The following is a 15,721-nucleotide window of genomic DNA, read 5'->3' on the forward strand; positions in this document are numbered from 1 at the left end:
CATACAGTTGCAGAGAATAAAGGGCCTCCCACAGAATGTCACCATGCATGATATATTAGAGGCAGAGAAGGGTCTTAGAGACTTGGTGTTGGTAGCACCCTGAAGCTTCTAGAGTTTTCTGAAGGCTTCACAAACCCTTTCCTTCATTCTCCATGCCCAAGGGGAGAAAAGTTGCTATGGGTAAACTTAAGATGAGGACAAATGGAGCCATATTAATAAAGGGGGCAATTGAGCAGGAGGATTATAAATAATATTGTGTGGGAGCTAACCTTTTCTTTTTTTCTTTTCAATTTCTAGAGCTCCCTTTTCCTCAGATCACAGGGTTAATATCTGGAGGCCTGGAATTTACCTGTGGGCCTACAGAAAGGGGGCCAAGTGAAGGCTGTCAACCAGAAGAACAAAAGTTATCTGTATGATGCCGTATGGTCTGGAACAGGGCACTAGGCTAGAGGTTCCTCATATAGAGGCTTAGAGTTGAAGTATTTCTGAGTGTATGCAAAGAAGAGGACCTTGCATGTGTGGCTATGGCCATGATGGGTGACTGGTCAAAGAATTGGGGATCTTGGGTTCAAAGACAGATAATACCTTGACATTCCTAAGAGAAGAGCCTCTCTCATATGTCTGGCTTGGAGCCTAATCATCCCCAACCAACTATCCAGTTATCCGCTGGGCTAGATAGACAGTGGTTTACGGCTCTAGGGAGAGGTGGCAGAGCAAATGCCAAGTGAGAATTTCATTTGAGACACAGACAACCACCTCCTGCACAGCTAGTAATTCAGGCTCTCTCTTGGGACCCATAACCTGGTGAGCTTATGGCTCAGTAACATACCGTGTATGAAAATGTTCAAAATCGTCATGGGCGAGCAGGGCAATGGAGATTCCAAACCTCAGTCTAGCATTTCACACTTGCCTTGAGTCAGAATGAATTTAGTGTAATTAGACAGAAAAAGATGGATAAAAATAACTGCCATGGTAGTCACAGGGAAATGACAAATGTGCAGCAAGAGGGAAGTTACTTTTTCTTCTTGACAAACTCACAGACAAAGTACATGGTAAGACGGCACTCTGTGTCATTCCACCTGCCTGAACTCAGCATTTCCACACAGTCCTCGTGGCCGTAGGGGTCGCTGGGCTCACCCTCCTTCCAGTTGCTGTAGTTCTGCAGTGGAGTGTTGTCCGTGAACACATACTGGCCCTCTCTCTCAAGGTCATTCACCCCGATGAACACCCGGAAGAAGCCACTCTTGGAGACGTAGTCTGCCAGGAGCATGTTGGCAGCTTCGTCCTTCGGCATGGCTAGCGTTCCACCCCGGATCCGGCAGTGGGTCAGGGATTCCCTGTAGTTTTTCTCCTCCTGAACGATGTAGTAGAATTTCTCTTCGGTTTCCCTAATCCCGGCTATGACTTTGCAGGAAGGAAGAGAAGAACGTGATTACATGTGTGTCAAAAAGAGAAACGCTAAGTATCAAATACTTGCTAATTTAAATTCATTTATTCGACGCTTAAAATTCTTTTCCAAGACCCTATCATGAGGTGGGCACTGGTTCAATACTTTCTCCACCTTTCTAGCTGTCAAATGGGGAACAAACTCCTGTCATTGGCCCTCCCTTGTCTTTTTCTCCTTCACTTCCCTCACAATGTGAAGCAGAGAGCTATTTTGACAAAGATGTGTTATATGAATGTCACCATGCAGCTCATCTCAGACAATTTTTCCCCTCCTAGTTTATGCTTTTGCCACACTTACAGTTCCATGAGCATGACCTTCTCTCTTCCACTTCCGTACCTTTCATGCCTGGAAGGTCTTCTTACTGCTTTCTCCGGCAAATTCCTACCCGTCCTTTAGATCTTAGTGGAAGTGTTCTCTCCTATAAGAGCCTTTTCAATGCTCCTGGGCAGACGTGAGCACTCCTGTGCATTCTCCTCTATGTTTCCATTGTCCCTTTCACTTCACGGCACTTGACACATTCTAGTCTAGTTGTTTGTGTGTCTCTTCTATTGAACTGTGAGCATCTTGAGGCCAGTGACCATGTCTTTGCCACTCTGTAGCCTCAGGGCCTGGAACAGCGTTAGGGGGTGGTAAAGACTTATTGGACTGATATGGAAATAACTCAGAAGTTTGTCCCTATGGGCCAGATTCCTAGATTGTGAACATATACATCAATTGAGATAGATGGTCTATACTTCACTCCAGGTACGTCAAGTAGACTGAACTTCTGAGTAAGATTCAGGACAGAATTGGGGACTCAGAATCATCCTGAGCTCATAATATGCTATGTACGTTTTGGCCTATGGGGGCATCTACATGCATCTTTTTAGGGTCTATAAGTTAAAATTTACAAATAAATCTATGAGCACTCAACTGTTAAGGACTACTGTGCTATGTTGAACCTCTGGGGTCTGGTTTATTCATTAAGGTCCAAGTCACGTCAGACGCAGCATCTTCTGTATAGGTTATAACCAGAGTTATAACTGAGGGTTAGTTCATATCAAACATTTCCTATGCCTTTAGTATTACACGACGAGAATGGACACAAGATGGCAACTGCGTGCCTCCAGTATTGTACAATAAATATGGCTGGATTATAATAAATAAAAGTACAACAAAGTGAAACCAACCGTAACAGTAACTAAAACAGTTCTCTCATTCATACTGTCTCAGGAGAGGGCACAGAAGCCCCACTTTAAGGGCTTTATTGAGAACTTTAATAGGGAAATACAAGGGAAAACAAAAATGACTGATATGGAAAAGTGCACAATTTAGCGAAATGCATAATGTTCCTATTGATTTGCACTGAGGGTAGAGGAGTCATGAAACCTGGGTTCAGATCTGTGCTCCACTGTTCATTAGCTTGTACCTATGGGTAAGGTAACCTCTCTAAGCTTCGGTCTAATCATAAAAATTAGTATTATTCCAAGTACTCAAGAAAGTAGCTCTTGTTTTTATTATTACTTTTATCTTCTGAGATTCTGGCTGTTTGAAAGCTGGGCCCGTTTTCTCTTAAGGCCCAGCTAGCCTTAAGCTCTGCCTCTTCTTCATTCCCCTCTCTCACTAAAGCACCCTTTTCTACCCATAGGAACGCACATATGTATGTCCACAGGAAGTGGACCAAAAGTGTCCTAGAGTGAGTGGATAATTAGGATTTTGAGAGACCTTTAAACTGTTGACACTGTCTCAGTAGGCCTTTGCCCAAAGTTATTTCCTGCTAGGGATGTTGGAACTGCAGGATTGAAAGAGATAAATCCATGGATAAATAGTACAAAGCAACAGAAGAGACTCACCATTCTTGACAAACTTCATCGACGCCTTGAGGCGAGCCACACTGATATCCAGTTGTCCAACAACTTTTCGGTATCTTCCGCAATCACAGACAGTCCCTTTTAAATGACAAAGCTGTGAATTTATGTTGAAGCACAAGCAGACTGGTTGAAAAGAGCAATTGCTCTCTTCCCAATATTTACTGTCTTTTTCTAGTCTGGCTACGTCTCTCTGTGAACGGCTATGCTTTTCGTCTTTTATTTAAGACAGGGTTTCTGATATACCTTGTCTTCAGGAATTCAGAAAATATCTTTTTAAATATTTTAAATTAGTTAAAACACAGTTCTAAACCAGATTTTTTAAAAGAACAGTAAATACGACTAACCACTGTACACATATTGTGGACCATTTGTCATTTTTGTTGAACACAGAACCTACCAGTCTCAGAATAAAACCTTTACAGCTTTTAAAAAACATATTTCTAGCCAGTCTTCTCTTCTGTTACTGCATTGTTCACTGGCTCACACAACTCTGCCAAGACAAGAGAAAACTTTCACGATGAAATAAATGTTAATTCTGATTCCATTTGGAGTATAGCTTAATGTTTCAAGGACTAAGTTTAAATCTTGTGAATAGATCTATCTTACAATTTCAAGAGTCAGTTGTTCCACTTGTGGATTAACTATGATTTTAACTTCTGCCGTTAATTCCCCTTTGCTCATTTACCTTTTCAATTACCTACTGGTAATGCGGCAGAGAAAGAATTGTAAGGAAAATGATGTAAAATTCAAATGATTCCCAGATAACCAACAAGGGCCTGCTGTATAGCACAGGGAACTCTGCTCAATATTATGTAACAACCTAAATGGGAAAAGAATGTGAAAAAGAATAGACACGTGTATATGTATAACTGAATCACTTTGCTGCACACCTGAAACTAACACATTGTTAATCAACTATACTCCCATATAAAATAAAAAGTTAAAAAAATTTCAAATGATTCTCTTTTCCTATTTAATGGCTGCTTCATGTCAACATTTCCATTTGCTTTGTTTCTTTGGTTGTTGAAAAGCAAAATGAATTCTATTAGCCAAAGGAAAAAAAAAATATCTGTGGCTTTATTTATCCACATTCACAGTTAAATATTAAGGAAGTTAAAAGAGCTCTTAGAATTAGTCTGCACTACACCTTTACGGATAGAAATAATTGAAGCTCACCAAGAACAAGCCACGTTTTTCCTTGCATCAAGCGCTGGAAATAGACCCCTATTTCAGCATCAGGGAGAAGCTCCCCGGCCACTGAGGCATGTTCTGTAACCACAGGGCCTCACTGGATCAGGCCAGTTTGCTGCTGGCAAACTGCTTGGCCAGTATTTGGCTGAGATGTTGGTGGAATGTAAGACGTGCTGGTCCAATTGTTGTGACCCTCGTGGATTTTCCTCCTGGTCTCGGAGAATGAGGGCTGCTTCCTGATGTGCTGGGTTTGCTGCCTCATGGTAAGCATGGGAGGGGTGGAATGCACCATCCTCCCCTTCCCCAGAGGCTTGGAAAGTCACCAGCAGATAGAGAGGAAATTTTCATTCTTCCCTTTCTTCTGGCCCAGGGAAAATGAGGTTAATCCCACTGAAAAGACTATTGTTTTTCTACAAACTATATTCATTTTTAAGATGAATAGATTTGGAATGATGCTAAAAATTAAGAAGAAAAACTAAGTATATTATACCTGCTTTGCCTTTTCCTCCAGGTATCCCAGGCAAACCCTTTTCTCCTTTGTCACCTGAAGGAAAACAATAGCCATGAAAAGAACAACTAAATAAAACAGTGTTATTTTTTTTTTTTTTTCTTTGCGTTATGCGGGCCTCTCACTGTTGTGGCCTCTCCCATTTGCGGAGCACAGGCTCCGGACGCGCAGGCTCAATGGCCATGGCTCACGGGCCCAGCCGCTCCGCGGCATGTGGGATCTTCCCGAAACGGGGCACGAACCCGCGTCTCCTGCATCGGCAGGCGGACTCTCAAGCACTGCGCCACCAGGGAAGCCCAAAACAGTGTTATTGATGAATAGAATAGAACACATAAAATCTAATGAAATAGAATTATTTCAGGCAGACAATATCTTATACACCTAAAATAACAGGAAAGAGGTTTTAAAATTCATTGCAATATCTCCAACAAATATTCCTTGGTTTTATAAAAATAATTTGATTTTGAGTTGGCTGTACAGGTACAACAAATCAAACAAGTCATAGTTTAATTAGATGGAATGCAGAATTCCAGTTGGATGTATAAACGTTTAAGTTTGTGTCACTGATCTTACTAACATGTTTTTATAATGTGGCCTTCTGGGCAAAGCTAAGACAATATTCTGCATGTTTTTAATTTAAAAAGTGCCATTGTTTTACATATCTGGATCAACTGATTAGCACTACACAGTGTCTGTGTATTTATTATGCCCCCAAGTTCTTCCATGTGGCTTCGCCCTTGGATTTTCAAAAACACGTATCGCGCTTTTTCAATTTAATTCAACAAATACTTACTATTTACTTACTCTATGCAAGACAAAAGACTTGCTTGGTACTTTGAAAGGGTATAAAGAGAGACAAGATTAAACATCTGGCTTGAAAGAGTTTATGCTTTTTGGAAGAGATGTGATGTGTGCAAATATCCATAATTTAAAGTTGTGTCAAAAATATTATACCGACATATCAACCTTGATAATTTTCCTCTCTGCTCTTTTTTGTATTTGACCCTTTTCTTATTCAGTCAGAGACATCCACAAAACAGTTTTCAGAGAATCAGAATTAGAAGAAGAAGAGAGAAAAAAAAATGTTGAATTTTTTCCACTTCAAAATAAGCTCTTGAAGCCCACATCAGGCACAATAATTGAAAGCAAAAGCTTTTGATTTATAAGAGGAAACGTTTGCCTGAAGTTTGGGGTCCTGAAGTACTCTTCTCAAAAGAGAAGACCCTGATAGAAGTAAAATAGAGTTTATGCTTCAACGGTGATCTGGAAATAGAATAAGAAAGAATTCAGGGGGATGAATACAGGATGAAGGTCATCCAGGCTAGAGAAGAGTATGAGGCTTACTCTTGTAGGATAATGATGTGGCCAGGAATTGGGTATATGACCGAGGGGGCAATGTAAGGGGCAATGGGGTCAGCATTGAGGTTCTGCCTAACCCCTTCCTTTCCCAGCAAAAGGGAAAACCTGGGAGCCACTCTAAAACCCAAAGGGTTCCCCATGTTGCCTGCCCACTAGCTACCCTTTCATCACTGTCTGCTGACTGCTTTTCATTCCTGTACATATTGGCCACTGATCATGCAGAAAAGCGTGCCTGCCAGGGCCCCCAGGATTTGCTGAGCCTTTCCAAATTGACCCATGTGGACACTTTTCTTTACAGTGATGCCAGAGCTCCCCAGACAAAAGGAGGGGAGTCCTTGAAACCCAAATGTAGTTTTAAGTATGCTGGGGAATGCCTCAGAACTTGTACTTGGATGAAATGAGACAATGGTGAAATCTATGACAATGGAATGTGATAAGTATTATAAGAAAGACCATGAAGAGAGATAACATACTCTGTCCAATGCAGAAGGGAGTTGGAAGAGGTAGTGCCCTAGCTGGAAGAATGAAGGAAGGCTCTCCTGAGGAGGTGGCATTGGAGCTTCAGCAGGTGAAGGTGGGAGCAACAGAGGAAACAATGTACAGCAGAGGTACAGTTGGGAAAGAAGCATAAAAATATACTGAGCACCCTGATGAGGAAGATTGATCTGGACACACCTAAGCTGTGTCCTGCAAACTACTCATTTCCCTTATATGTAAACTGGAAAAGATAAGACTAGATTTTGAGAGTATGTTAATGGAAGAAAAGGAATATATACTTGCTGAGTGCCAATCATTTGTCAAGTTAGATACTTTATAGGTATTATCATATTAAATCCAATGAGCTAGGTACTATCATTATATTTATTCTACAGCTGAAGATACTGAAGATCAGAGAGGCAAAATAAATTGCTCAAGGACATCCAGCAATTCAATAGCAGTGCTGGTATTGAAACCCAACCACTTCTGACTCCCTAATTCATGGTGTTTTTCAAATAACTTAACCAATGACTTAATGAAGGGAAGCCAAGTCTTCAAAAAACGTTATAAAAAGTTGAAAGGAATATCAATCCTATCATCACCAAAAGCAATATGGACTTGAAAGTTCATATGAATATGGCTTAATATTTTAATTAAAAATCGTTTATTTTCTTTATATGTGAATCCTCTCAATTCAACATAGGTTGAAAATTGATTCTAGTTCTGCTATGACCCTAGTTCTGGTCTAAGCCCCATAATGAATATTTTAAAAAAAAGCATACATTGAGTATTTGCTTTAGAAAATGATAGGTTTGGGGGGACTTCCCTGGCCATCCAGTGGCTGGGACTCTTTCACTGCCGAGGGTACGGGTTCAATCCCTTGTCAGGGAACGAAGATCCTGCAAGCCGCGCAGCACGGCCAAAAAAATAGGTTTTTAAGGAAAACAAAGCGCACATGAGAGACCAAGGAGATGAGACATTAGCACCATTGTCTACAATACAGAATGAAATAAAGGAATTGCCTGGTAGGTTTTCAGAGAAGGTAAAGACGGCTGTGGATCAGAGTAGGGTGGCCATCCAGTGGCTGGGACTCTTTCACTGCCGAGGGTACGGGTTCAATCCCTTGTCAGGGAACGAAGATCCTGCAAGCCGCGCAGCACGGCCAAAAAAATAGGTTTTTAAGGAAAACAAAGCGCACATGAGAGACCAAGGAGATGAGACATTAGCACCATTGTCTACAATACAGAATGAAATAAAGGAATTGCCTGGTAGGTTTTCAGAGAAGGTAAAGACGGCTGTGGATCAGAGGAGGGAAAGATTCATTAAAGCAGGAGCCTTTAACTGGATTTTAATGTGGGAAATAGATACTTGAATTGATACGTGGATTTTTTTTTTTTTCTGAGAAGATGTAAGCACTGTGACTACTTTCCAGTATTTTGACATGAATTCCTTTCCTGTTTTTTAACAGATGGGAAAGTCAATGCAGTGTGGTGGAATGAAAATCCATGGAAGTCTGAAAAACCAGGGCTTGAATCTTGACTATGCCATTTAATAGTTAAACATGGACAGGTTTCTTAATTCCTTTAAGCCTCCATTTCTTTCATTTTTAAAGTGGAATAGTGGTACCTTAAGTCATAAGATCATTAAGAAGGATAAATTAGATAACGTTATCATGGGATTAGGTCTGTGCTTGATGCCCCGAGGATGTTCAACAAGTGTTAGCTTCTGCCCCCTAAATCAGAGTTATGGTAAAGGAAAGCATGCCAAGTACTTAGCCAATTCATGGTGAATGTGAGCTCACAGTGTCTACTTCCCCAAAACGAAATCTGGTTTAAAGCATACACAAAAATTTATTTTTGACCCATAAGCGAGAACACCTCTCTGTTAACTGTCTTAACGTTGAAGAATTAGAGGTTGCATTTAAACAAACAAGCACCATAATACTTTCACTGTAAAAAAGATTATTAACCTTAAGTAAAAGCATCTATTTTGTCGTGAGATGGAATTTACCTATACTAAATCATCATTTCCTATTCCTGAAATGAAATATTGACATCCAGAAAGCTACCTTATCCATTCAAGTGACAACATTAAGGTCAGCCCAGAAAGCTGAGATTCATCTAAGTCAGAGAAAAATTTAGAAGGACCAATGACAAAATGAGAACAACAAATTTCAAAGTTCAGATTAAAAATGAAATTAACCCAGGTGAGCCAGAGCACTGAACCTCCATTTTTTTTTCTTTTTGAAATTCCAGGACACGCTCATATATTTGAAATTCCAGGACATGACATAGCTCTGGAGGAGAAAAAAATCTTAACCAATGGTGAAAACTGATGTTAAGGGAAAGTGGTACTTAGAAATAAAGAGTAGAAAAGAAGGTCACATCATAGGAAATAATGTATATCATTTATTTTTTCATCCTTAAAGCAACAAACATTTAGAAAGTTTCTACTGTATAGTAGACATTAGAATAAAATGGTTAAAAAGCAGCATCCTCACATACACTTTAAACAAAGAGACCTGATACAGCTTTTGTTCATTTGTTTCCTCCAGAAATCCACAGTGTATTGGATGAAACAGACAACCTAATAAGCCATGACGATAATAAAGTGATGGAGGTGTGCACTAGGTGTATAGGCAACTGAGTTTGAATAAGGAATTGCCCGAAGAAGATAAGGTTAGTTAACCCTATCTGTTCCAGACTGTTACTTCTCCAATTTTTGGAAGTTCATCCATCCTTAAAGGCTCAGAAAATCATACGAAAACTTTTGATCCTACCCCTTGACTCTGTCGTCTACCACCCTTCCTTCCAAAATTACCTAGTCTTATTCTATGAAAGGATTGAGACTAGGCTCAAGATCATGAACTTCAACCCTCCTGGTTGGAGTCTCATCTAGATTTGGCACATCTAAATCTAGGAATGTGCAACATCTAGAATAATTAATGAAGGCCTTGAATTCCGGACGTGTTTGTGGCAATGACTTAGCCTCCCACTCTACTTCTGCTCATCTCTAGGGCAATACTTGAGATCTTAACCTTATTTAACTTGGTTGCATCTCAGAAATCTTGAAGTCCAACATCCCACACCCTGGCTACACCTTTCCCTCCCTTTAACCATTTGTTAAATGAAGCTGATAGAGCCAGGAGCAGATTCATGATGTATTTTTATCTGAAGCTTGTACAATTTGAGGAGACTTCTTTAAAAAAATACTAAATTACAAATGACAAAGTACTTATAAAAATGAATCCTTGTTATAAGAAAAGAAAACTAAGTCACTAAATTTTAAAAGTACCACATTACAAAATTCACTAAAAATCATAAAATTTTAATAAAAGAATTTTGTACTTCTATAATTCTTTTTTTTCATATATTATGTGCTGCATATGTTTGGCTGCATTCATATACATCCATTGTCCTATTGATAGGTGCATCATTTCCCATTTCAAAAAAAAAAATCATCTTTGCATAATTCAAGTTTGGGGTCTGTTTCTGCATGCTGTATTCATTTCCATTGGTCTATTTGTCTCTGCACTAAATCAATACCATCTTAATTGTTTAACTTTATAATAAATATTTAAATGCAGTAATTTAAAGCTTTCACTTTTGTTTTTATTTTTCAAGATCGTCTTTGGGTATTCACGGTCCTTTTCATTTGCATATAAATTTTGAATTGGATTATCTTATTCCAAGATAACTACTTCTGGGATGTTAACTGAAATAGCACTGAATCTATTGATCAATTTGAGGATCATCTTATTAATACTGATCATCTTAACAATACTGAGTCAGCCAATCTATGAATGTAGCTTTACCTCCATCTCCTTAGATATTCTTTAATTCCTCTCATTATCAACATGTGGTGTTTGTCGTAGAGAGCTTATGCCTCTTTTGTTGGATTTATTCCTAGATATTTGACCATTTTGATGCTATAATAAATGGAATCTTTTTAATTTCAGTTTTTAAAATTGGTTCTAGTATTTAGAAACAAAATTGATTTTTATAAGTTAAGCTGTCTAAAAAACTTAATACAAATAGCTGATCTGTAGATTCTTTTGTATTTTCTGGGTATGTTATCATGTCGTCAGGAAATAATCACCCTCTTCTTCATTTCCAGTTATTAAGCTTCTTATCTCTTGTTCTTGCATTTTTGCTCTGGCTGGCACCTCCTCTATAATATAATGTTTTTTTCTTTTCTAACATCTTTATTGGAGTATAATTGCTGATTAGACTTGGTGATGAAGGCTATGCTCATCTCATTTCCAATATCAGGAGAGAAGTGTTCAATATTTCGCTACCAACTATGATTTTTAAATAGGTTTCTGTTGTTGTTGACATTCTTTTCATATTAAATGTTTCCCTCTATTTCTAGTTTGCTACATTTTTTTAACACGAATAGGCATATGTTTAATTAAATGTTTTTTCAGAATTCCTGGAATTCTAACCGGAAATTTTTGTTTTTGAAATGAGAAAAAGAGTGGCATTTCCGGGGCTACTCATCTCTGGCAGGCCTTGAATTCCCAATTCGGTTTGAGCAGCTTTCTGCTCAAGCCTCTTAGTCTCTTAATGCTGCCTCAAGTATGAATTGGTAAATGTGGAAAATTAGCACAGGATGTAGAGCTTACCTTAGCGTGGCTCCCCTAAAGTCTTTTTCAATTTGGTTGCCCTCTCATGCCTTCAAATATGGTTTTATTTATTTTTTGACTCAACTAGTCATGCTTAGCAGAAGGATTAACGCAGGTGAATCCCTCATGGCCCGTAGCAGAAATCTGAATTTAATTTTTATTATTAATAACGTAAGAAGTTACTTTCACCTTCACAACTTGTTATTGATGATGTATGTAAATTAAGAATATTGTCAACTTTGAGAATACCTCTGTAAAGTCTTGTTCATATCTGAGCTGTTAGATTTGAAAAATTTTTCCACAGATTAACCCTGGCCTGGTACATTTCAAGCCTTGTTTCTTTTGCACAATCGACACATTTCTTGGGCTGAATGCCCCGGACACATTCTTATGATGATCTGACTTCTACCCCTGCACTTTTTCATTATGACTTTGGCTAGATCTGCACAGTCGGTGGTAGGAGTATTCTTGGAAGTTATTCCTACTTTGGAACTGTTAGCAAGAACTTAACTGTACATGGAAGTAACTGCAAACTACACAGATATATCTCATTAAGTCCAAACCAAATATTTCCCCCACTCAAGTTCTTCTTAGCTAGCTCCCAAAATACTTGTATCCACTCCAAAAACTTATACAAGGAGAAGTATGTTGGAGGGAAGTTGGCGCAGGAGACAGTGCTCTCTCTTTCTCTCTCTCTCTCTCTCTCTTTTTTTTTTTTTAAGGCTGTTATTGTCTTTATTGTGTCCATGAGGGAACTGAAGCACAGACAGGTTAAGAAATGTATACAAAGTCACATGGCAAGAAAGACACTGAGTCAGGATTGAAACCCAATCATTCCGCTCAAGAGTTCAAATATTCTGCTGTATGGCAGCCCAAGTAATCCATGATGGAAGATGTTCACACCTTAACAGGTGTTCAAACTCAGGTTGAGCGCACAAAGGAAGGGTTCAGGAAAAGCTTTATAAAGAAGCCTATTTTTCATGGTCTTGAAGAATAAGTGGTATTTTGACACACAGTGAGGGATGAAGAGGTGTGTAGGGGTAGGAAACTGTCTGAGCAAAGGCAGAGGGCAGAAGAAGGCACCTTGGCATGTTTGGGAAACAGCAAAAGGAGACAGTACCCTTAATCCATGCATTCCAATGGGGACAGTACCACCTCATGGATGCAAAAGTCAGTGCGGGGGCGGGGGTGAAAAAATCTTACTCTTTTTTAATATATAAAGTATAAATACACACAAACTACATAACATATAGCCCATGGATGGTGTTAAAATTTCACGGAGGGGTGGGCAAGAAGGAAAAATAGGTCTAATCATCTCATTAAGGGGGCAATATGTCTCAAAAGGCTTGTTGGCAAGGCATTGGTTTTTTACAATGTTGAGAGGCACCGTTTTGATGAGTTAAGGTTACTTTACAAATTTCACCAAGACTTGTGGCCATGTGAACCCATCGCTGAGGCTCCTCTTGGCGGCTTGGGAAAAACCCAAACAAGTGCGGGGCTCTGAAGCCAAAACTTCATCAGCTTCATGGTAAAACCACCACAGGCACATCCTACAGCAGGACCATGAACTATGAGGGGTCCATGTAGCTCTCCTTCAGCTACGAGGATTTCAACTTCAAGTGAACATACACTATACGGTGGATATAAGCCACTGGATCAAAAGGAACCATAATAACTTCTTTTCAGTGGTACTGCCTTCTATTTCTGCCCTCAAATGCAGGTCGAAGGAGGTTTCTCAAAGGAATGAGCTGGAGGGTGTTCCAAGCCACAGAATGAGAGGAGAGGGGCCACAGCCTCAGCTCAGCCTGCCATCCATCAACCTGCCCAGGAGAACACACTGCTGGCCACTGCTGGTTTAATTATGCAGCTGCTCAAGCACGTATGGAAGGGACATCAAGGCTGCAGAATTCTATTACCCATAGCACTGAGTTTCCCCACTCTGCACCTTTGCACAAGTATCTCTTGCATCTTCCTCAAATGCTTTATCCCCGTTTCCATAAACATGTTACTATTCTTCAAGACCTCGGTCAGTTCTTTTTCATACCAATCTGGCTTCACTCTCTGACATGGTTCCTATAGTAGTCCTGTAGTTATTCAGCATTATACAGTTGACCCTTGAACAACACGGGTTTGAAATGTGCGGGTTCACTTATGTGCAAAGTTTTAAAATAAATATATTGGGGAAGTTTTGGGAGATTTTCAACAATTTGAAAAAACTCACAGATAAACCACGTAGCCTAGAAATACTGAAAAAAATTAAGAAAAAGTTAGGTATGTCATGAATGTATAAAATATATGTAGATACTAGTCTATTTTATCATTTACACCATAAAATATACACAAACTGATTATAGAAAGTTAAAATTTATCAAAACTTACAGACACGACTACAGACCATACATGGTGCCATTCCCAGTTGCGAGAAATGTAAGCAAATGTAAAGATGTAGTATTAAATCATAACTGCATAAAATTAACTGGAGTAAATACTGTACTTAGGTCATAATTTCGTAGCCACCTCCCACTACTACTGTGGTGAGCTCCAGCGTAGCAAGTATCTGCTTAAAATGCCCCTGTGATGCAAATCATCCGCACGTGAGCCCGTTCTCCTATGCTCAAATAAATTGTGTATCCAGGTAAAAGGAGATCGCTTTGTAACTTCAAACCAACAGAACGATGTCTGTATGAATTGCTGAATATCAGAAGCAATAAGGGAGGGTGGGAGGGAGGCTCAAGAGGGAGGGGATATGGGGATATATGTATGCATATGGCTGATTCACTTTGGTGTACAACAGAAACTAACACAGTATTGTGAAGCAATTATACTCCAGTAAAGATCTATTAAAAAAAAGAAACTGCTACCGTTGTGGTGCTTTAGGAGAAGACGATGGGATAGGGTGCTTAGATAATAAAGGGGAGGCTACCTGTGTTTTATAATATGGAAGCAGGAACATGCAGGATCAGGATATGACTGAAAACAAAAGGATGTATATACACGCACCTCAAATTCCTATCCTGTTAGTAGATCTCAGACACAGACTTATTATTATTCCACTCAGATTAAAAAGGAATATTATACTGTCCTCAGCTACATTGAGTTTTATGAATAATTGTTTTCTACAACTGAGTGTGCTTCATGGTCATGACACCCATTTTAATTGCATAAAGGATTATAACCAGTAGATCCCAGGAGAGAGTTCTGGGTAGAGACTAACTGAACTTTATGTTTGAATCTGTCCCTGAATTTCAGTTGAAGTTTGCTCAAGGCCTCTTTTTAAAGACACATTGCTTACATATGGAAGAAACTGCCAAGATAGGAGGAAAGAGAAAGCTCGTGTTTTAAAAGAAAGGAAAGGGATCATTTTTCCTGGTACAGAACATTTCAACATATATATATCGAGGGTCGGTTCAATAGGCTTTAAATCGCTACTGGAGAATAGTAAAATATAGCTTACCCTTCTTGCCAATGGGCCCAGTCTTGCCAATATTGCCTTGGTCTCCTATATCTCCCAGTTCTCCTTTAATTCCTGAAAAGCAAAGCATGTCATCTTTATATCCTAAGGTTTTATCTTCCCTTTAATGATGTGCCTAGTATATGATGTTCACTTGAAGGAAATACTGAAAAGTGCATTCTTCTATCTGTGGTATCCTGTGCTATATTATATACATCCTGTGCTATATTAACTATTTTAATAGCATTATAATGTACATATTAAAATTAAAATGTGGGTGAGTGTGACAGTCCTGGGCCTGATGATATTAAAATGCAATATTTCTAAAGAACTACAGCAGAGGATGTTTAAAGGTCAGACAAGGAGCTGAGTGAAAAAATTCTTGCAGTTTTTTCTAATTCTGTTCCTCCTGAGATCCATTTTGGCTTCACTCTGGGATTCTATTTCCTCGCTACTTTAAAACAAATTGGACTAGCTTAGCCATTTTTTTCAAAGGGGAGGGAACATACAATCACGAAACCTAGTGATTAAAGAGACATCAGAGATTGTCCCACCAAGTTTTCATCCAAAAAAACATAATCAGGGGTTCCTGAGTGCCTACAAAATTGTTGCTAATTTGCATTTTTAATCTATGATTATCTAAAAAATATTTACCAGTTGTAAAGCTATCTAGTTGTGAGAATAATTTTGCAGTTGGTTGTACATATTTATACAATAAGAAGAGTTTAAATCAGCATTTCTCAAATTAAAGTCTCAAAATCCTATGAGTCTTGTTTTCTCTTTAACTTACTGAAGATTTTAAAATCAGTGGTCT

At 39.0% G+C, this 15,721-nt stretch overlaps 1 protein-coding gene across 1 annotated transcript in view; it reads right to left on the reverse strand.

The window, feature by feature from the left end:
• Window positions 1-871: 871 nt before the first annotated feature.
• The window catches only part of COLEC10 (collectin subfamily member 10), a 40,580-nt gene continuing 25,730 nt past the window's right edge, over window positions 872-15,721 (reverse strand). Inside the window, exons 3-6 of the mRNA XM_007451675.1 lie at window positions 14,911-14,982; window positions 4,979-5,032; window positions 3,280-3,375; window positions 872-1,404 (exon numbers count right to left, since the gene is read on the reverse strand). Of these exons, the coding sequence (XP_007451737.1) occupies window positions 1,013-1,404; window positions 3,280-3,375; window positions 4,979-5,032; window positions 14,911-14,982 (614 nt within the window). The 3' untranslated portion in view covers window positions 872-1,012. The remainder of the gene's footprint in view (window positions 1,405-3,279; window positions 3,376-4,978; window positions 5,033-14,910; window positions 14,983-15,721) is intronic.

The sequence above is a fragment of the Lipotes vexillifer genome, unplaced genomic scaffold (genome assembly GCF_000442215.2).
Source record: "Lipotes vexillifer unplaced genomic scaffold, Lipotes_vexillifer_v1.1 scaffold440, whole genome shotgun sequence".
Taxonomy (NCBI): domain Eukaryota; kingdom Metazoa; phylum Chordata; class Mammalia; order Artiodactyla; family Lipotidae; genus Lipotes; species Lipotes vexillifer.